We start from the raw sequence: 21748 nt of genomic DNA, 5'->3' as shown, positions 1-21748 counted from the left end.
AGTTACGTGCCAAGATATCTGATGTCGGCATTAGCAAACGCATTCATAGAGAGAAAACTTCAAATCCTGGCACAGGTACATGTTGCTTTATGTTGCTTTTCTTATTGTGGTAGTTTTGTGGAAATTAACGTCTTTTGCTACTCTCTCCCTTCATTGACGAGTGAATCTATCATATCCATCTGTGTATCGTCCCAGTGATAATGGCATTTTTATCGATCTCTGATGTTTGTTTTGCTAGTTGTGGAACCTCGGGTTGGCAAAGTCGCGACCAACTTCAGGGTCAGGAACACACAATGGCTGGGGACTTGTTTAGTCTTGGATGTATATTCTATTATTGCGTCACGGGTGGACGGCATCCATTTGGAGGAATTCTGGAAAGGGACATGAATATTTGGAGCAACCAAGTGAACCTGTCCTTTGTGAAGGAGTTGATCCCTGAAGCTCACGATCTTATATCACATTTGCTAAACCCAATTCCTCAATGGAGGTGAGAGTGCGGTCATCTTTAATTTGCATCACTACCATTTTCAGTGCGCTGTTTGATAGATTTTGTAACCATTGACAGTTTCCTAATTTCTATCTTCCTACCCGCAAATCTTATGAGTATTAGAAGTGGCTTGAATTTCATCGAACTTGGCTTAAATATCCATCCTGCTTGTGAGGCTCCACTTGATGAACAAAAATGTGTAGATCCCATTCATTTCTTTTGGCAATTGGGAGTAGAAGCCGTAGACAAGATGGACCATGTAATAGCCTTAAATGCCTCTAACAATTATGATAATCCAGTGGAAAATAATCATTTACAAAAGCTTGGTTGTTAGAGTTGTACGTTTGTTTCCTATCATGAACAAATAAATTCCAGAAGAGGATTTCGTATGATATTCCGAAGGTTTAGTATGTGGCACTACCTATGAAGTAAGAATCCTAAGATTGAATGATTAGGTTGTTAATTAAGGTACTCGGAGTAAATAATTCATGGCTTCTTATTGTAATCAAGTGTCCCCTCCAGTCAAGAATTGGAGTCTTACAATCACTAGTCAATATGTTTGTCGTAGTCAAACAACCGCCCGGTAGAATTGAACCTTATTCCTACATGACCCGAACAATTCGATCATGCATTTGCCATCTATTTTCTTTGTTCCAACTCTTGGACAATATGAAAAAGCCAAATGCTTTGCCCTCCCTCTCTATCTATCTAAGGGATGGAAGAGCGGAGGCCTTTGGTGTCCCCTTTGATCAAGAATTGGGGCGTTACAACCACTAGTCAATATGTTTTTCTCTCATGCCTTTCTTCGTTCATGGGTCGATATATTGGTGTCCTAAGCATAGGGGAACCACACCAATCCATCCTGAGTCAATGAGTCGTGAAGTGCATGGAAGTTTTCAAATATTTTGATTACTCTCTCATTGAGCTAATGCGAATTCAGTTGTTTAGAAGTTGCAACAATGCCATACTTGTGATGCTTGTGAATTCGGGAAGTAGGTCTATGTCGGTTTTTTCGTGTAATTGATTTCTTTGAGCATGTTGCGCTATGGTTCATGTTTTGTAATTATTTACCAAGGTTCAATAGTTAATTGCTTTTGATTAATGGCAGGCCAATGGCATCTGAGCTGTGTTCCCATCCATTTTTCTGGAAATCTAGTAAGAGGCTGAACTTTTTGTGTGTGTTCTCTGATACTTTACAAGAAAATCTCCGAGAGAATTCCAATCCAGATCTTCTAATGGCATTGGAAAGCAATAAATCTTCGATATTTGAATGGGATTGGCCCTCCCGTTTGGAGTTTGAGTTTCGTGTTCTCATATCCTTCGGAGGCCAACGGAGCTATAGTCCTTACCATGCGAGAGACTTGTTGAAGGCCATACGAGATAAGTGGGACAAAAGACAGGAACTTCCAGAACCAGCTGAGGTACCCTCTCTGTGGAACTGTATATATTTTGGATTGCGTGAACATAGCTCATTTCTATTATTGCATTGATGGCTTTGGCAGGGGCTTTTTCGCAGTGAGTGTCCCGTGGGTGCACCTCTTGATGAGTGTTACGATACTTACTTCGCTAGAAGATTTCCAAACCTCTTGATAGAAGCATACCAAGTGGCGAGGTACTTTTGCAGAGGAGATCCATGGTTTGAGGCATTTAAAGAATGTGAGGATTGACCGTTTTAGGTTTCAAGATGCAGTTGAAGACAGCCGAAGTGATTAAAAACGCTTTCTATTTTGTGCTTGCTTCTCTCGCTTGTTCTTTGAGAGAAGCTAAGTGATTCTGGTTGTAGTATTCTGAGAGACATGTACTTACACAGCAAGCTGCAACCTGCACAGCAAGCTGCAATCCCTTGTTTCAATGTCACAATACTAGATCTTGGCCTTGATTTTGGGTTGTCTGCGCCAAACGAAAATGGCATTTTCTTCTTTGCACTCTCTTCTATCCCTTACTCTCTTTATATTTCTGTTGATAGAAGATGTATGCTCGGCATATGGTAACTTTGCTTATAAACTCAATTTCATCCTCCTATGCATAGTTTTGCACTTCAGCACCACAAAATTTTAAAATTCAAGCAACGAATTATTCACCCCGTCCTAATCAGTTTGGTCCATTTCACCCTTGACAAGGCATGTCAAATTTCTAAGTTGAGAATTAGGTCGAGGTCTATACTTTCACCCTGCTTTAGCTTATGCATTTCCAGCATCTATACCGAAATTCTCTTTCACTGCTGGAATCTTTCACTAATTATGTGATTGGATATGGTACCGAGGCAGGCAGCTGAGTTTTAACAGGAGTTTTCCGTTATACGACCTTCCATGACCTCCTCCATAAACACCTGTTGCATTTCAATATCCTCTATAAGTTTTATTAGCGTTTTACTAACGTCCAACATGTGACGAAAGCGATCCACTCTTCCAAATCCGACTGCTTTAAAAGAGGTCCAAAATTATATCATTCACATATCTATGCATTCACAAGTAGTTGCAATAATTGCTCGGAAAATCCAAGCATAGCTCCCTCTGTCCAGCACACATTAGGGTTTCTAAGTAACTGGGCTTTCCACATTCAAATGCTTATTTCTTATAAAATGAGCATGATGTCGCAAAGAATCGAATGAGAAAGAAATCAATAACTTCTTGCAAATTGAACTAAGAAAGTGCTCAGTCTTGCCATTTTTCCTAGTGAGATAGTCTCGATTTGTTTGGAAAGGATTTGTCCACATAAGCTGTAGATTCCCCTCCATAAAATTCCTAGGCCCTAAATTATTACGAGCGCAAAAAATACAGTAAGATGTTGCATGTTATGCCTCACGTGAAGCACATCCGACCTGAAACTTTAGATGCATTCAATGCGTATCTGTCGAGTTTGTGCGAGGGTATATGCATGTTTCAACCGATGTGATATCTCAAAATAGAATGATTTTCTAGGAACACCCGCGTGCGGATCGATGGACGACTTGCAAAAAGTGGTGCGGAGTCAACTCGGGCACGAGGGGAATTAAACCATCGAAGAAGAATCAGGGAGGCGATGAACCCTGGAAGTGGAGGGAATTCCTGAGACGTAAGGACGCAGCTTTTGATGAACTTTCGTGTACTTTCGTGTTATGTTAATCACCATCAGCGAACACGAGAAACGGAAAGACCCTACTTGGGATTTTCTTGTAGGGTTTTGATTGACTGCACAATCCATCTGATTGCTCTTTTGTCATCTCCTGCCATTTAATCTTTGGTTTTTCTTTCGATGGGGCTATCTGTGCACGCTAGGCCCGGCTGGCACCATAACAACTTTTGATCAATAAGCCCTCGGTGTTGATCAAGAAATCTCAGATTTCTCATGAGAGTTTCGAGTCGATCCAACCCGGTTCCGTTTCCGATCCAATCAATAGAGGAGGATGCACAGAGCAAAATAATTTTTTCATAACCAACAAGCAAAGGCATCAAGGAAATATCCGTGTTATGCACCTTTGCGACTCGGAAGAGGTTCTTTGGCACCTCCTCTAACTAAACGTACATGAAAAAAGGGTGTGCTGGCGCAGAAAAAAGAAAGACTGCCTTTTGGCAACATCCAAAGCTTCTCAAGAACATACGATTGAAAAGGAACAAAATTTCCAATCGCCAAATAGTACATTATAGCAAAGATTAGAAAACTACACCATCAAGGTCGATCAAAGCTTTGGGAAAATGGAGTTAACTCCGCCCAACGTAATGTACAGATGGTCCTCTGTCCTCAGCACCTTGATCCATTCAAGTTCGACTCTGAAATCGCCAGGCCCAGATTTTGCACCCGGGACTCCACCTTCTGCATCAACAGACAGTGACAAACCAAGCATTTGAGATGGATCCATTTCCAAATCTACGTCTATGACATTCCCTCTCCATGTTGGCAAATATCAGACGAGGAATCTGAAAAGGCCATGAAATCCACGAATTCAAAATAGGTTTCTGACATATGCGGTAGGACACAAGTATATGTACGTTGACCGTTTTCACTAATCAGTTCAAGTTTTAACCAAATTAATAGAGTCTAAAAATATCTTCAGCAGCAAAAACAATAATAAGGGCCAAACCATTCAAGAAAAAGGGAGCCTCAAGTGCTCATCGATGAGACACTCTTGATGGTGAATAGAAAAGAGATCACCATCAGTTTACTGTGACAATTTGCATTCAGAAAGGACCAATATAACACATATGACGGACAAATTAAACCACAGAAAGGACCAATATAACATGCTTGATCGAGAATAGTATTCCAGAATAGAGGTCTAAATGAGTCAAGCTCCTAATAAACTGCTCAAGCTCGCCTTGCTAACCTCCGTACTAACAATGACAAGACTTGCCTTTGCAATATACCAATTGTCTTTAGGCACAATGAAAAATGCCTGCCATGAATTATCTTCCTGCCGTCCAGGTGAGTTCACCCAATTCTCCGTGTAGATCTAGATCAGAGGCGAACTATATCAGAAAAACAAGTTGCACGCCAGCAAAAATGTACAAAATAAAGGGGAAACCTGAGGACAACAACTCTTATAAAAGCTGAAATGAGGATAGATACTTACAGTGGATATGTAGCATCTACCATCTCCTTTAAGCTTTAGAGCTATGGTATCATATGCATCCAAATCAATGAAGCCATCAAACTGCAATAGGGGGAAAAATGAATAAGGGAACTAACTAAATACTGATGCTGGGAAGAATAGAAGAAACACTCAGTAAGACATGGAAATGAACTTGTTAGAGTCAGCGATGAACAATATCCTGCAAGAACCTGCAAAAATCACCAACCTTCTTGGACCGCATTCCACAAAAGCTACTCCTTTTGATATTCCATTTTGAATCCTCCGCAACATCCAGTGAGAGGTGGCCAGAAAAAATTCTTATGCAAGAAACCCAGAAGCTATTAAGTGTTCAGAACTCAAACCATCACAAGTCATTATGTCAATATAGTCACTATAGGAATAATTACAGAGCAATACCCTTTGATCCAATCCCAGCAATAGCATCATTAATCTCCGAAGAGGCAGACAATAGTCCTGAAAGGAACAATAGTGGTAAAGATGTTACCGATGAGATGAAAAGTCAAATCACTATTTGCCAGAACAAAATGATGGGAAAGTGGTCTTCCCATCCAGTGAAACACAAAATTGAATTGATGTACTCTTAAGTGTGCAAAATACTGGTCGTTAATTTCCTCTTTAACCCATTTTATTTTTATTTGTTTGGTTAACTGTCTGATCCACCAGCTGAATATTATCTTAAATGCATACCCACATTTCAGAATCCTAGAGATGCCACCTTTTCAGCTCTTCCTTTGAGTTGAAATTGAATATACTTTTCTCGCTTGAAGGTATCAAGTCTTCAACATTCCATGTGAGAGCTGCATATATAAGAAGATCAACACAACAATTACCAAAGGCAGAGAGTGTAATTATGAATTACATAAGTGTCATCTCTTTTATTCTCTAGAAAAGTAGTTTACAGCCATTTTGGAGCAGAAAATATGTGTATAAGACCTCAGACAACTATACTGACACATGAGAGTAGAAAATACATGCCAAAAATCAAAAGATCAAATTCTCTTCAAGTAGATAGACAATTCAAACATGCCAAAAAGCCACAGAAGAACGAAGAACCCTCTTTATGACCAGGGAAGCAGATATTTTTTTTTTTTTTTTAAAGGACATTATCAAGTCTTGCAAAGAGAGAAACAAATGAAGGACATTCGCATCAACTCCTTTTTCAGTGACCACCATTATGCTACTGATGCAATAATAAATGCTCCAGTCAAACACAAAGTGGAGTTAGTTTGCAACCGCAATTCCTATTGCAATAAGATGGTGTTTTGTTAAACAATTAAAGAAGAGAGGGAATCCACTACAGTGCTGGATGAAAGTTCCAAAATTCAAGACTGAACAACATCGTCCAGCAAGGGACCCCAACTAAGAAATGCGCTCTTTTATGGCATTCCACGGATACTTACTCAAAAAGTCTAGGACAAAATAATGAACTCTTTCATCATGAAAAGCTAAATACAAAGGAAATGCTAAATATTGGCCAGCCAAAGAAATCATATCACTGGAATAGGACGCCTTTGGGGCCACGGCTGATGAAATTTTTCATTCATATCTCATGCCAAGACTGACAAACTGATTGAAAACGAAACTGAATAAAGTATTCACATTGCCAAAATGAATTTAGCAAAGTCACCATGTTGACCCAGCCTTAGAAATGAGCCCACATCTGTATCCTTATGTCTCTATAGAGGAAGTTAACCCTCAAGCACTGTTGCCATGCCCTTTTCCTTACCAGTATGCGAAAGAAATTTCCCCCGGATGCTCTACTGCTAGTCACCTATCAATCATACTGAAACATTTCTCAATTCCAAAACGTAATCAATAGCAGAAAACACCACTCATGACCAAGGTAAACAAAAATATGAGGGCAAAGATGTCATCGAAAGCTTCATCTGTAAATCACACCACTGACGATGACACAAGGCCTTAGTACTGCATCAACAAATCTGACCAAGTTTCAACGAATACAAAGAACATTTAAAGTACCCCTCTTCGTAGCATTTAAAGAGGCCTCCCATAAAGCTTGAAACCTAGACGCTTTTGTTCTTCCCAAATTTATCCTAAATCAGAAAGGGAAGCAAAATCATCATCTGCAATATTGAAAAGCCACTCACATGAATTAAAAGCTTGTCTATCCAGAAAAACCAAGCAAAAATGACGAACCATTTAAGGAGACAATGACATCGAACTGTTCGGAGAAGTACGCAGAGAGAGAGAGAGAGAGAGAGAGAGAGAGAGAGGGAGAGAGGGAAGTCGGTCGATCAGAGTGATAAGATGGCTCAACGTTTCGCAGTCGCCGCCGGTGGCCGAGAGCTGTGGGAACGGAGACACGTGTACGTTTCACTTTCATTCCAAAACGACGACATATAGCTCGTTGTCGGCGGTCTTTCCCATCGTATCCTCCTCACGCCACTCGCCCAATCTCTCTCTCTCTCTCTCTCCCATCTACAATCAGGCACGCCTCAGCCGCCGCCCTCACCGTCCCGTAGCCGGCCACGCCCTCGTCGGTCGAGGGCAACTCCCGGCGGCGCTCATCTCTCCCTCTTTGTTCTTTGTGATGAACTCAGTTTGGGGTCAGTTCGAGTGTTAAGAGAGAAAGAAGCTTGAGGGCAAAATGGGAAAAACACGGGGGAAAGAGAAGGGAATAGTGTGTGGTCATGTGTACAAGTGCACAACAAGAGCCCAATGAACACGTGCCACCTATCCAGAGCTAATTCTCGATCTTCTTGAATGGCGAAAAACAGAGCAACAATTTTTACTTTTTATTTTTCTGAACGGAGAGAAACAAATTGAAAAATGTCAGACACGAAAAAAAAAAAATTTCCTGTATTTCAATTATTCTGATCAATTGCTTAAGGCTATGTCACATAAATTTGGGCAAAAGGACACCTTGAGTGTCAACATTTATGTACGTTACTCACTTTGATGCGAATATTTTTTGACCCCTTGAGTGTCAAATCGGAAAAAAACGATCACTTAGTATCAATTCCAGCCAAAACTAATCACTTAAGTGCCAATTCTGGCTAAACAAAATACGTGGCATTTTTTTATTACATATCAATTTATTTAAAAAATCAAGAGTTAATACCACATAAAACCCCAAACCGGTACACCTGTGAAAAATTTACCTTAAACTATTTTTTTAACCATAAAAAACCTCAAAATAATACACTTGTGATAATTTTACCCAAAACTGGTACATCTGTAATAAATGTACCATCCATTAGTTTTCGTTAAATTTAACCATCAAATTGCTAAATTATATGACACGTAGGAATTGACGGGTGTACCATCTTGAGATTTTTATCCTCTATTCGTCACATGTGTATCGGTTTGAAATTTTCATGATATTAACCTAATTTAAATGAAGATAAATTTGTTATTGGTATATCGATTTAGGATTTTTCGTGGTCCAAAAAATTAGTTTAGGGTAAATTTGTCACATGTGCACCGGTTTAGAATTTTTGGTGGTAAAAAAAATAGTTCAGGGTAAATTTATCACAACTGTACCAGTTTGGAGTTTTTCGCAATTAAAAAAATAGATTGGAGTAAATTTATCACCAGTGTATCGGTTTGGGGTTTTTCATGATATTAACCCAAAAATCAACCCCCATGGACGCCACGTGGGGTCCATTTGACATCCACGTGGATTGTTCAACTTAAAAATAATTAAAATTTTTATATTAAAATTCAATAGAAAAATAACCTTAAAAAAAGTGAAAAAAGTAGACAGGCTGGCCCTAGCCACTGCAAGTTTTTTTTTTTTAGTTTGTTTAGCTTATTTTTTATTTTTTATTTATTAAAACTTTTCATTTTTTTTATTGTTGACTTGACAGCTCCTGCAAGCTACTTCAGATTTCCGGTGAAGCACGTCGAAATTGGCACTGAAATAACCAATTTTCAAAAAAATTACAACTTAAGTGATAAAAAAAATATTGACACTAAAATAAACACCATACACAAATATTAACACTCCTAATATCCTTTTCCCCATAAATTTGCAAACATGTCACAGGGTTCGTCTAATACATAAAATTTTTACTTATTGATAAATCTCTCTATATTTCGTAAGATCCTCAACGAGGACAATCTGAAATTCTTTTCAATCTTGGTAAAAGCAAAATCAACCCAGGTACGCATTTCGTACCACCTTGATCCACCGCTAGTGCCTCTCCAGGACGGATACATGGACAAAGAGAAAGACATTCGAAAATGTCTGGATTTTCATTGCAGACAAAAATGGACCATTTTGAATTTCTCCGAGCGTTCTAGAGTAGGACAAACAAGAAGAAGATAAACAAACAAAAACAGGTTGATCATAGCAGTGTGTGTACATCGGGATCACCTGATCGATGAAGACATTGCATCAAATGTTTTCGAACGCTACAGTAATCGGACAAAAATTTGAGTGTTTTGGTTAAACAAATATAACGAGAAAATGATAGGCTCGATACGATTAACATATCGCTATAAGGAAATATATCAAAAAATATCTTCCAGCAGGACATGGAAGGACAGACCGTGCACACAAGGTCTCGTGTATGCTTATGTAAGAAAGCCAGTTTTGCCACGGTTTAACATCTTTTGAAAGGGTGTGTCAATGTTTACCACCTGCACTCGCAAACCGGCTTCTAAAAATCACTTGGATGACCCAGCTTTCTCTTGTGATTTTGACTACTTTGCAAACTTCTGCGATCCAGAATCCTCAATATCCTCATTTAATAAATGCCCGTAATCTTCAAGACTTGCGAAAGGGGATGTTGAGGTCTTCCCCCTAGATTTTCCTGTGTCCTTTCCTCTGGCGGGAGTAATCTTCTCCTTCATCAGTTACATTATCTGCTTCCCCAATTGCCACATCGTCTGCTGTCGCTTCTGTGATCTTCGGCGGGGCCAAATATCATCCTCTTCTCCCACACCCACGTCAAATGGAAGATATAATCTCTCCCCACTAGCATCATCAGCCAAATCATCATCATCTTCTGCAGCAACTCGCTCCAAGTCGTCATAATCATATTCACCATCCCCACCTAAGGACATGTCAGCAGAGTCCAACATATTCTCAATCTCTTCATTATCAGTCTCATCTCCGCCATCCGCCTCTGCATCGTCCACATCAAACAGTTCCTCTGCAGCTTCTTCTGCCGCTCCTTTCTTCTTTTTCTTCTTCTTTTGCAATTCTGAGGAATTCATTTTATTTATATAAAACTTGTGGAAAACTAGATCTTCTGGGGAAACGTCCGTTTCAGCAAGTGACAGAATTCTGGCTCAATTAACTGATTGTTCATATCAAGCTGGGGAAAAAATCAAGAGCAGAAACAAATTTAGAGGGTTCCACAGTAGGCAGTGGCCACTCCATAGGAAGGTCAATGGATCATAGACAGAGGGAAAGCAACTTAGAGAACCTATCATTCTAGGGCAAAGAAACATTAATTGATGACTCACCTTCTTGGCAGGTTCGATTTGGGAACCACCCTGCCATGAGCTTTGCATGGGTTTCTTTTCCATTAACTTGTCTAAGAAGGCTGGGAGTGAGAGGTCATTTAATGAGTTTCCATCGTACACAATGTTGGCCCCAGACAGGAGTGTCCTAGCCATGGAAGCGACTGATGGATGAACATGTGAACAAGTACCGTGAGCTCCCACCACCTTACACGATCTGCATTGCTATAGTTCCCCAAATGGCAATGAAATCAATTCATTACGAATTTTTGAAACATAAGACAGCACGAGCTTATGAAAATGCAAAGGATGGCTCTCTCTGCCTAGGATTATACCCTCCAGGAAGCAAAGCATCTGTCCAATTTACTCCAGATTGATCATTTTTATTTTTAGACAATTCACCTCCCTGAGTATTTCGAGATAATTTCTTTATAAGCAACTCAGCTGCTTCTTCAGAGAGTTCATCATCATCTGAAGATGAGACAGGCGAGCCATCCTCCTCCTCTTCTGAGGAATCATCGTCCTTCACCAAATCATCAACAATCAAGCCAAACTTATTTTCTTCACTTGAAGCATTGAGTTCTTTGTCGTTAGCTTCTTCGACAATGTCTTCAAAATGCTCTAGCTCTTCATCAACCGACTCACTCTGGAGCACTACATTCCCGGACAACAGTAAGTATTTTTCAAGTAATTTCCATCTGCAACCCTCATCCTCCAGTAATTTCATTTAAACATTGAAAGAAACCAACGAACATCCCACCCTCGCCACAAAGGAGGTCTGGCTTTAAGAAGCTCAGAGAGAAGAAAAAGAAATCCACAGGCATATTGAGGTGGCTACTGCAGTGCAACCTGTCAAAATTAGTGAACTTGCATTAGAATATAACAAACCAGGAAAGGCATTTCATCATCCATCTATTGAGTCTTGTATCTCAGAAAATTTTTAGACGTTAAAATCTCTAGAAGAAGGAACATATGAGATATTAATGTGGTATAACCAAGATGAGCACAATAAGCCATGTTTTGTAAATAAGACATATTAGCTTGACATTCCACTTTTACGACCAGGAACTGCCTGAAATAGATGTCCCGAGCATGCACTTCTATAAGGAAGAGAGGCAAGCACACACTCATCTAAGATTATTAACGGCATTTTCGCAGGATTGATCTCTAGATTTAAGCAAAGAGAGATATCCAGCAACCATGCCATAGAACCAAGGAAGGCTAAAACGGTCCTTGCTACAAACCTGCAGAAGACGATTTGAAAAAGCGGCCACACGCTGTAAATTCACTTCACTTTTCATGGCTCTCAGAAGTACACCAATAAACATTTCTGCCTGAAGAATGCCAAAAAACCAAAACAGGTGTGAGAGAGAGAGGTAGAGAGGCACAAGCCATTCCTTGTTTCTTCTTTCTATCCTTAAGTATTTGTTAGCTTACTTATTCTTGAGAGGGAGATTTCAAGTGCCAAAATCAGGACAAAAGTATATGGACAGGGAAATGGCAAGCAACTCATAAGATGCTCCGACATTGTAATCTCATCTTCGCAAGACCCCAGACTCAGCAATATCAAATTCAAGTCATTTAACTCTTACAATGCGAGTACATTTCTTTTATGTCCACAAGAAATGACACCAATTAACATGATCCCCTTCAAACTCAAGCTACACTTAATCTTCATTTGCATAAAGAGAACTAAAAGAAGAATGTAAATATAAAAACAAAACTCCACATCCATTAGATCTCAAGCTTCCAGTTGAGAAATTTTCCTGATGAACGCTTTTTCAAAGCGGCCGTATTCTATATAGTATGTCTAATCAGACGTCAAAAAATCTGTGTCACTAGCCTTGGAAGAATTCATGGCAGCAGGAAGTAGAAGTTTTGAGTATAAGGCATGGAAAAACCGGTCACTGACTATCTGATTTTTGGATGAAATTTTGTCAAGAAGCATCAGAGCTTGTGTTCCTCCATTAAAATTATTTGAGTGAACCTGAATAAAATAGAAAAGATATCAGAGCACAGAGTAGGGCTATTGCCCTCTAGCACCAATCATATAGCTTCCTTCACAAGCAACTCCGCGCCTCTGAGCTTACCAGTTGAGAGAGCAGTGGCGTCTGGACCTCAACAATGTCATCAGCCTCATTGCTTGAAACATAGGGAAATGCTCTGTTCACCCCCTGGAAGAATGAAAAGGTACAATACGGTCAACAGAGCAATTGCAAAATCATCGCAGAATGTACAAATCAGTGGAAAGAACAAGAGAAACTGACAGTTAATAAGACTGATGGTATCCTTGAGTCTAGTTCAACATGAGCCTCTGTTGCATCTTTTTCTTTTTCCCCCTCAGAACCAGAGGCCCTCTTTTGATCCTTTTTGCTGCTATTAGCTTTTTTCTGACCACTACCAACTCAGTAGTCAACACCTGACATTGTCTACCAAATGTAAACATCCGATACCTTCAAAATGGAATCTCCAGGTAATCAGATCATAACAAAAATGTTTGCCTCTGCGGGAGACCTAGGAAGGAAAAGAGACCCCATACTACGCAAGCCTGAAATCACAGTTGGTGCAATCTTTGATCCATACTTTTGCCATCTTTGATCCATTTCCTTTGTTACTAAGAGGAATTTGGCTAAGGAAATTAATCTGCACATGTACAATAGCTAATTGAAGTGAACAAAAATAGAAATCTAACAGAAACGTACTTTTACTTTGAACAGTCTTATAGGAAACATGTGAAGCCAAGAAGCAATCATCCTAGAATAAAGTCCATCCACTAGACTGTTGCAAAAGAGAATAATTCAAAGACAAGCTCTCTCGATAATAATTTTCAGATGCAATTGCATAAAAAGGAACTAGGAAAGAAATATTGCAGATGAAATGCCTAGGCGATCAGCCTACTGCTCTTGGAAAGAAAGATTTTTAAAAAATTATAAACTCGTGTTGCACACAAATGCCTCATCACCATTTGGGGTTTGGTGGCACAGCCGATGCATCGATGTATCCACTAAACATTAGCATACAGTACAATACAGTTGAAGGACTCATCAAAAGTCAATGACAGTGAAAGTTGCTAAAAGCGATAAATCAATTAGTTCTTGAAAAAGATCATCAAACGCCCTGCAAATGATATTACTTAAACAAATGACAATAATAAAAGATTGAGAAGATGTACACCATGATATGTTGCCTGTAAATTCAGGTGTGTGCGAAAGAGAATAGAGTCTACCTCATCAATTATTACTGCCTGTAAAAGGAAAAACCCAATGTAATGACAGTTGCCCCAGACAAATAAAAAAGTTGTGCATCATAAACAGAACTTGATAATCGGTCACAGAATAATAGCTGAAATGGCCAGTTGCAACCAAGAAATTCACATCCAGCACAGATCAATTAAGCCAGCACCTTAATAACATGATATTTATAGAGGCAATATTATGTATTGCTTCCTAATTTCCTTCATTCATACTTCAAGATTATATCACATCGAGAAGAATCTTACTCAATAGGCCTCGAGTTTAAAAATCAATTGCAGTTCTAATGAACCACAATCTGTTTGATAACCTAAAACCTTTCAAAGTTGATTTACTACTGAGGACATATGTGGTGCAGAGTGTCATTCGAAGTTTATGTAATTTGAACAGATTTTCTTCTTAGTGCCTGTTCTACAGTGCTTTCAAAAGCCGACAGAAGTATGAATCTGTCAAGAGACTACTTAGCCGTTCAACCGGACATAATGATACGGTGGATTTAACAGGTAGATGACTAGCATCATAGATCATTCTTTTGTCAACATATGTCCCAGACAGTAAATTCAACTCAGTAGTTGAGGATGTTTTTAAAAAAGCCCTACGTTGCAAGTTCTAAACCATGCATACATTTTCTTTTCATGTATCATTCCATGATAGAGGTACACAATAAACAGCATTTTGTAACCTTCAAAACTAAGGATGATGTTTTGATTAATGGCAATTGCATGTGGAATATGAGGTCCAGATTTTAGACACAGGCCGGAATTTTCATTCACCTTGAAAAAACCGAATTTGAAGAATTCTGACCCAGTTCAATTCCCCCATTTTAACCGGCTGGACTAGTTCAATCCACTTTCTGCCGATTGATTATTTCTGGCAAGTATCAGATCGGTTGTCAATTTCAGGTCCAACCATTAGACCAGCCTGGCCAATCCTTTAGATACTGATTTTTCAGTTAAGGTTTTCAGGGGTAATATTAAGCTTCTTTTTAGCACAGTAATTATAAATATGTCTACGTTAAAGCTTGTGAAGATGGTTTAATTAAATATTGGGATTGAGAGAGTGAGTACATAATCTCCATTCAACCTACTGAATCATGCCGATAACCCTGCCAAAATAGGTTGCAGGAACCAAAGCATGCACATGTATTTTACCGTTTCTTGCTGATTTTTACAAGTTATTTTTCACTAAAGCCAGTTGATACAAGAGCCTGGATGAAAGAAACCTATAATTTCTAATTTCCATACTGTAAAGATACTAAGTAAGCACTTATCCATAACAACAGAAAAAGAAAAATGACATTGACATTCATGCATCCTTCGTAAAACTTGTGAAAAACTCTACTATTTGCTCCACCGACAGAGGTGATTGCTGAAATATAATGTGTTCAAGGAGGAGATATGCTGAATGGTGTGGTACCACATCCAAAAGGAGATTTGTACACTACAGGGTAATCCTCTGAGAAGGAATTATGAACTAATCTTGTAGTTTCCTTACATTAAACAAATGAACACACACACATTACCCCATAACAATAGTAGAAATTGTGCCTAAAGATTTGAAGCTTTGTGAGACTTTGATTCATATGGCTCTTTGCATTTTGGCAGACTTTGATTCATATGGCTCTCTATGTAACCTTTATTTGTTTTTTTACTAAGTCTCTGTAACTTTACTGGATGTGAACGAAGGTCGCAGGTTGGACAATCTCTGTAACCTTTTTTTTTTCTAGCCATTTCTTGTTACAATTCCTGAGCTTATCAAATTGTTGACATAAGTAGAAGCTCGCCCTCTATGATTCGAATTAGTGCATATGACACGTGTTTTGGCTTTGTTTATTATTTTTATATTTAAAAATATATATTTAATATAACGTGTGCCCGACGTGTCGGAATTTTTTATTTTTGAGAAATGGCGTGTCGGCGTATCGTGTCGTGTCGCGTGTCACGTGTCGGTGTCTGTGCTACTTAGATTATCACCATCAATACCTAAAATGTCAGTTAGAATCTGGATAAATGAACAATTAAGAATCGATTAGAAATTGGTCAAATTTCAATCTCAACTTACTTTATTGACAAGAGCTGTGAGCAATTGACGCTCCTGTTCTGACTCACTCTTCAGGAGTGCATAAATGGTCTACAAGCACCAAAATCTAAAACCAATTAGATTATCTATACTAGCATTTCAGAATAGAATGAGTAAAACAAATATTGCCAATAGATTAACTGAATTAGGTGATCAAGCAACAAGGACAGAAGAGGTAAATTTGACAAATATATTTGGAAAAGGTAGTGGAGACTACATGAAACCGTGGATCAAGTTCAAAGGCAGAATAGCTATTAACTATCACATATGCCAGCAATAATTGCTGTCCAATGAAGAAGAGCAATTTCATGCACATCGAGCTCCAAACCCAGTTGAAACTCTTGAGAGAGTTTTGACTATATATATAATAAGACCACCTGTCCAAAAAATATTTCAGACCCAGTGATTATTTCCAATAAGAAGATGTGCATATTGCATAGCTAATAACTCACAACAGAGTGAAAAAACTTACTTCAAGGCCTTGTCCTTCAGAATGGGTAGCATATCCCTTGATGCTTCCTAAAGTGCAACAATAAAACACTCATACCTAAAGAAGTCATGCAATCCAAAATTTAATTAGCTAAAGCATTTTATCCAAATCAAATAACACAATGCAGCTTTAAGCTTGCATTATGATGTTGAAAACATTTTCATTCTGGATTTCCTTGAAAGCACATTCGACATGCAAGTAACAATCTTGTCTACAGATTGAAACCGAGTAAATATGTTTGATTCTAATAGAAACCAATGAGAAGCCTCATCTTATCACTAGATGAAAATGATAATTTTCAGTTTTCCAATTATATGTAGTGTACGTCAGTAGCATATCATATCAAAGGCATCTTTTTGTGAAAGGTTTTCATTATTTCCTTCTCTCTCTTTCCAGTCTACTGTTCTCATTAAGCTAGATAGGTCTTCACACATGACCATCTGCGTCTCAGGGACCTGCCTCTTGAATACCTTTAATTTGCCAACGGCATATCTCCATGTATAGATCAATGTTCTAATAAAAAATGAAGCATGTGAACTAGTTAGCGCTAGCAGCAGCATCCACTTGCAGAGTACTAAGGCTTTAATAAATGCATACCTCTGCTTTAAGCAGTCTTCCCAGTACCAAAAGAGTAGGAGGGAGTAGCCATCCTTTGTCTCTGGGAGATGTTTTAGTGGCTTCTGTGAGAGGGACTTCAGCTTACATTCAGGTAATAGACTAACAAGAAGTAGGAAAAGAGGTTTAATAATCAAATATGGACACACTAAATTTTAGCACAAATTTTCTCAAAGCAAGATCACAGTAGTTCATAATCCAGAGTTGCACAATGCCAGGGCATACATGGGTTCTGGGGAAATCAGTGACTCAAAGCCACTCCAAATGGGAATGTCAGATTTCTTCCTTTTTTGCCCCAAAAAGATGGGAATTCCAGGTTAACAACAAATATAATCACAGAAGCTACATCGGGCAGATGGCACCCACACAAGGCTCTTCTGGAAGAATAACAGCAAAACAGTGGCCAGGATTGGGATTCGCCATGAGAGAGAACACTGAAATGAACAATTCTTTCAGTATTTCAAAGCCAGTTAAAGCATGACGCTCCCCACTTTCGAAGTCACCATTCCTAAAAAAGAAAGTATTTAGATATTATCCCTCCAAACTCTAGCGCTTACATTTCATCAGGAGTCATCTACATTATGATGACGAGAATGTCTGTCAATAGCAATATAGTGGAATTAATGGACATACGTTCTTGTTTTAGAGGCTTATTTCGGTCAATGATCCCATGTCTAACACAGAAAAGCACTTATCCAGAAAAACAACCGGCAGGCATGCAACACACATTCACAACATTGAAGGAGAGGCAGATGCCAAAACAGCACACTTTATTTAAATGCACCTGGTTTAGAACTGGTAAACGGAATTATGAAAGGTAATAGAGACAAACGTGGGTAACTCTATGAATTGAAAGATAGAGGCATTCGGGTTACAAAATAAAACCTAGAGAACTGAGTTAAAAGTCAATTCAGAAATTGAGTATGAGAACTCTCACAAACTCTAGAAGGATGATAACAAAAGGCAATGTTTGAGGCAGGAGGACAAATTAGGAATTGTTGCTGTTGTGGTTTGGGGGGGAAGGTTTTCGATGGGGCAAAATTGACTTTGGTTCAACAACATAACTTGCAGAGAGATGCAATTACACATTGCCTTGACAAGCTAAGCCTTGAATGGGCTATAGGCACATCATATCTCGCATGATGACGTTGCTGGGGCAAACTCCAGGAAAAGTAGAAGAATAAATTCAAAAGGCTCTATGCATTATCAATAAACTAAACATGGTTTGATTAGTTGCGAGCTCAACATCTCTACTTAAACATGAGTCTTCCTCCTCACACTAAAGACCTCACATTAAAGAAGAAGCTCTTGAGGCCATTACCATCTCAACACAGCATGAGATCGTTCCCAACGGCAAATAGGATTTCACGAAACATTCAACTTGAACAGATGAAAGTTCATCTAGAGCAACTCAGAAAGCTTGCCCATTTTGAACTTCACAACTTTAAAACATCATCCAAGAGACGACATCTGAAGCAACTTACAAGGATTGAAAGGGAATCCACCGTCAAATTAAGTCACCGAGAAGTACCAGAGGTCAGTTTATACAACAATACAAAATTACAAAACAAGTAAGCATATGTAGAACCCAAGAAACCAAAGTCAATTGCATCCATTTGCCGAAGAGAGAAACTCCTCAATGACATACCAATTAGCGCATCGAATGACCGCAGGTTTGCGATCGGATTATCCCCGACCATGACCGAGAAGGCTGACACCTTATCTGCAGCTGTCCCCGACCTCTGTGTTGCGACGAGCATCTTGACGTCTCCGCTCCGCCCCCTCGAGGATTCATAATCCTGTGCATACCGTGCCATCAGTCTCCCCCCCGAGCTTCCTCTTTTCTCCTCGACAAAAGCCTTCCACTCACCCCATTGCTCACCGGTCCCCCTCGAGGATTCATAATCCTGTGCATACAGTGCCATCAGTCTCCCCCGAGCTTCCTCTTTTCTCCTCGACAACAGCCTTCCACTTACCCCATTGCTGACCTCCAATTTCTTACCGTTCTCTCCAACCACCTTTGCTTCCAACTCCTCCGCGTCCACGTACCAGACATCCAGCGCGCTCGCCTTCACCAGATGAAGCTTCGGCAAGTTCCTGGACTTATCATGTGCATACTTTCAGGACCACGGTATCAGCGCCATATTCGAGGGTGTGTTCTCTACGGATTTCAACTCGGAATTGGAGAGAATCGAGTATCTCTGGGAACTCGCGGACCAAGGACCGGCAAGGCAGAGGATATGCATGTCCCCAAGCGGCAACTCCTCGAGCTTCAGCCACCGCGCGCGACCGGAAGCTTCTTCGTCCGCCAGTGTCTCGAGCGTGTAGCCCGTTTTCTCGGGGAGGAAGAAGAAGAAGAAGCAGAAATCGTCACTGCCAGTCTCCCACAGATTAGAAGGGAGGGGAGCGGACGCAAAGAGAGCTTCAGCTTCCACGATTGGACAAATTAAAACCGTAGCTCTCCTCGTGGTGTGCGAAAACAAAAATTTATGTGGGAATTTCATTCCAATATGAATCTTAAAAAATCCAATCTTTTCTCGTTCGTCTTTATATCCATAAATATCTCAGCGTCGAGATAAGCCTTTTTTTTCTTTTTTTATGGGTCTTCATTGTTTCCGAGGTCCTTTTTTTTTTTTGTCAAAAGGAAGAAACTTCTTGGAAAAATGTTAATATCATGGCAAATATCAAACTGATACAAATATAATAAATTTATCATAAATTATTTTTCTAACTACAAAAAATCTCAAACTAGTATACGTGTAACAAATTTATCCGAAACTATTTTTTTACTGTTATATCTATGACTAATTTATCATAAATTAATTTTTTTAATCACGAAAAACCCTAAAATGGTACGTTTATGATAAATTTACCCCCTGTAAAATTGGGTTAATTCCACAAAAAATCTCAAATTGATACACTTGTTACAAACAGAGGATAAAAATCCTAAACCGATATACCCATCAACTACCACGTGTTATCCAACTCGGTAATTTGATGATTAGATTTAACAAAAATTAATGGATTATAAATTTGTCACAAGTGCACCGGTTTGGGGTAAATTTGTCACAAGTGTACCAGTTTAAAATTTTTGTGATCAAAAAAATAGTTTAGGGAAAATTTGTCATAAGTGTACTAATTTGGATTTTTTCGTGGTACTAACTTTGGAGAAATGAAGTCCAATTATCTTTTTTGACAAAAATGAAAATTCAAGGGGAGCTTTTATTTTTCAATTTTCATAACAAATTTCATTCGAATATCTTTCTCTCATTCGTGCAAAGTAAACTTCATCATATGCCATAAATATCCCAAGTGTTTTCTAAATTAAATTTTATCAAATTATCCCATCCCGTTAGAAATAATAAAATTATCTTTGGGTATAATTCTCGAGAACTTGTAATGTAAAACATGGGAATTCATCTCTCAATTTTCCCTTCTATTATATTGAACTTAAATATTATGAAATTGATAAAAAGAAAAGTACATCGAGATTTTATCTCTTATTGAAATTTAAACTAAAAAAAAAAAGATGACTTATTTGAGGCTGCGTATGGTAACGCTCCGGAAAAAGTATTTATGTTCACAGGAACACTTTATAAATAGAAACACGTATGGTAAAAAAGTATTCCCAAAGCGTTTCGGGAATACTTTTGAAAAACAGAAACATTTTTAAAGCAAAAACAAGAAACAAAAAAAAAACTTACTTTTACGTTCCTAGAACACTTTTTAGAAACATATTTGGAACTTTTTTTAGAAACAATTGGGAACAATTTTATTTTTGAACACACTCTCTTCTCTTTTGTTCTTGCACGATGTTGACACTTGATTTTTTTTTATCATTTTATTTTAAAAAATTAATTAAAAATATAAAAAAATTTCATAAAATTACAAAATTAACATTGGAAGCTTTGGCCTAGCCTTAGAAACTAATTTTGAACAAAAAAAAAATTTTCGTAATTTTTGACATTTTCGGATTTATTTTATTAATAAAAATATCCGAAAATAGGAAAAATAGTATTCGTGGTCATAAAAATGAACAAAAATAGTCCATATTTTTATTTTAATTCCCTTTTCATTTTGGCCTCTTAAATTTTTAAAAATTCAGTTTAGAGCCACATGCCTCTTCATTGAACATAATCTTAAATTGACTAAAAATAAATTTTTTTCTTTTAGAGACATAACATGAAACTTTGATTTTCGGCATCTCGGTTTAGTCCTCATGGTTGGAAAAATTGCACAATTGGACTAAAGGACCTAAATGCACAAATATTTTTCATTTTAGTCTCCTATTCCGTTCAAAGTGCAATTAATATTTTTCAAGGGTCTCTGTTTAAAGGTAATAATATTTTTAACTACTTGAAAACATTTATATGTGACTCGTAATTGTAATTTTTCTTATATATAGAAAACATATTTAATATTCTTGTTGTCTAATTTCAATTCGTCTTCTCTTTCAGTTTTTTTTATAGTTGATCTCGTCCATATTGTAATTTGATAAATCGTGCCTAAATTACTTATACATATAATGGTTTAATTTGATTTAGTAAATTGAACAAATGAGAATTAATTTGATTTAGTAAGTTAAAAAGATAAAGACATCTTAATTTTAATATATAGTCCCCGTAATTAAATGAAAAATTAGGAACAATTTTTTTACAATTACCAAACGCGTTTTTATTCACAAAAATCATTGTCGGGAACAAAAATAGAAAAAAGTGTATTTGTTCCAAAAGTTGTTTTGGGAATAAAAACGTTACCATGTGCAGCCTAAGCGACCGGAGCGATGCTTCTCTGCTCTTGGAGATGATTCCGAGACGACTGTC

General features: G+C 38.2%; 2 protein-coding genes and 1 pseudogene across 2 annotated transcripts; 1 reads left to right on the top strand and 2 right to left on the bottom strand.

The window, feature by feature from the left end:
* Positions 1-258: 258 nt before the first annotated feature.
* Positions 259-2251, top strand: LOC115744775 (serine/threonine-protein kinase/endoribonuclease IRE1a-like). Its single transcript, XM_030680111.2, has 3 exons — positions 259-487; positions 1596-1908; positions 1990-2251. Exons 1-3 carry the CDS (start codon positions 294-296, stop codon positions 2152-2154), a joined length of 672 nt encoding a protein of 223 aa, XP_030535971.1. The 5' UTR covers positions 259-293; the 3' UTR covers positions 2155-2251.
* A 2058-nt stretch (positions 2252-4309) lies between these two features.
* LOC115744777 (probable complex I intermediate-associated protein 30) lies at positions 4310-5500 on the bottom strand. The gene is made up of 4 exons (XM_030680117.2): positions 5454-5500; positions 5263-5354; positions 5037-5117; positions 4310-4916 (listed from the first exon to the last, which is right to left on the bottom strand). The coding sequence occupies exons 2-4, from the start codon at positions 5275-5277 to the stop codon at positions 4752-4754; spliced, it is 261 nt and encodes an 86-aa protein (XP_030535977.1). The 5' UTR covers positions 5278-5354; positions 5454-5500; the 3' UTR covers positions 4310-4751.
* A 4225-nt stretch (positions 5501-9725) lies between these two features.
* LOC115744713 lies at positions 9726-19429 on the bottom strand (annotated as a pseudogene).
* Between the last annotated feature and the right edge of the window lie 2319 nt (positions 19430-21748).

This window comes from Rhodamnia argentea, chromosome 8, assembly GCF_020921035.1.
Source record: "Rhodamnia argentea isolate NSW1041297 chromosome 8, ASM2092103v1, whole genome shotgun sequence".
Taxonomy (NCBI): Eukaryota; Viridiplantae; Streptophyta; class Magnoliopsida; order Myrtales; family Myrtaceae; genus Rhodamnia; species Rhodamnia argentea.
The sequence above is the reverse complement of the archived record's forward strand: the minus strand, read 5'-3'. Positions and strand labels throughout refer to the sequence as shown.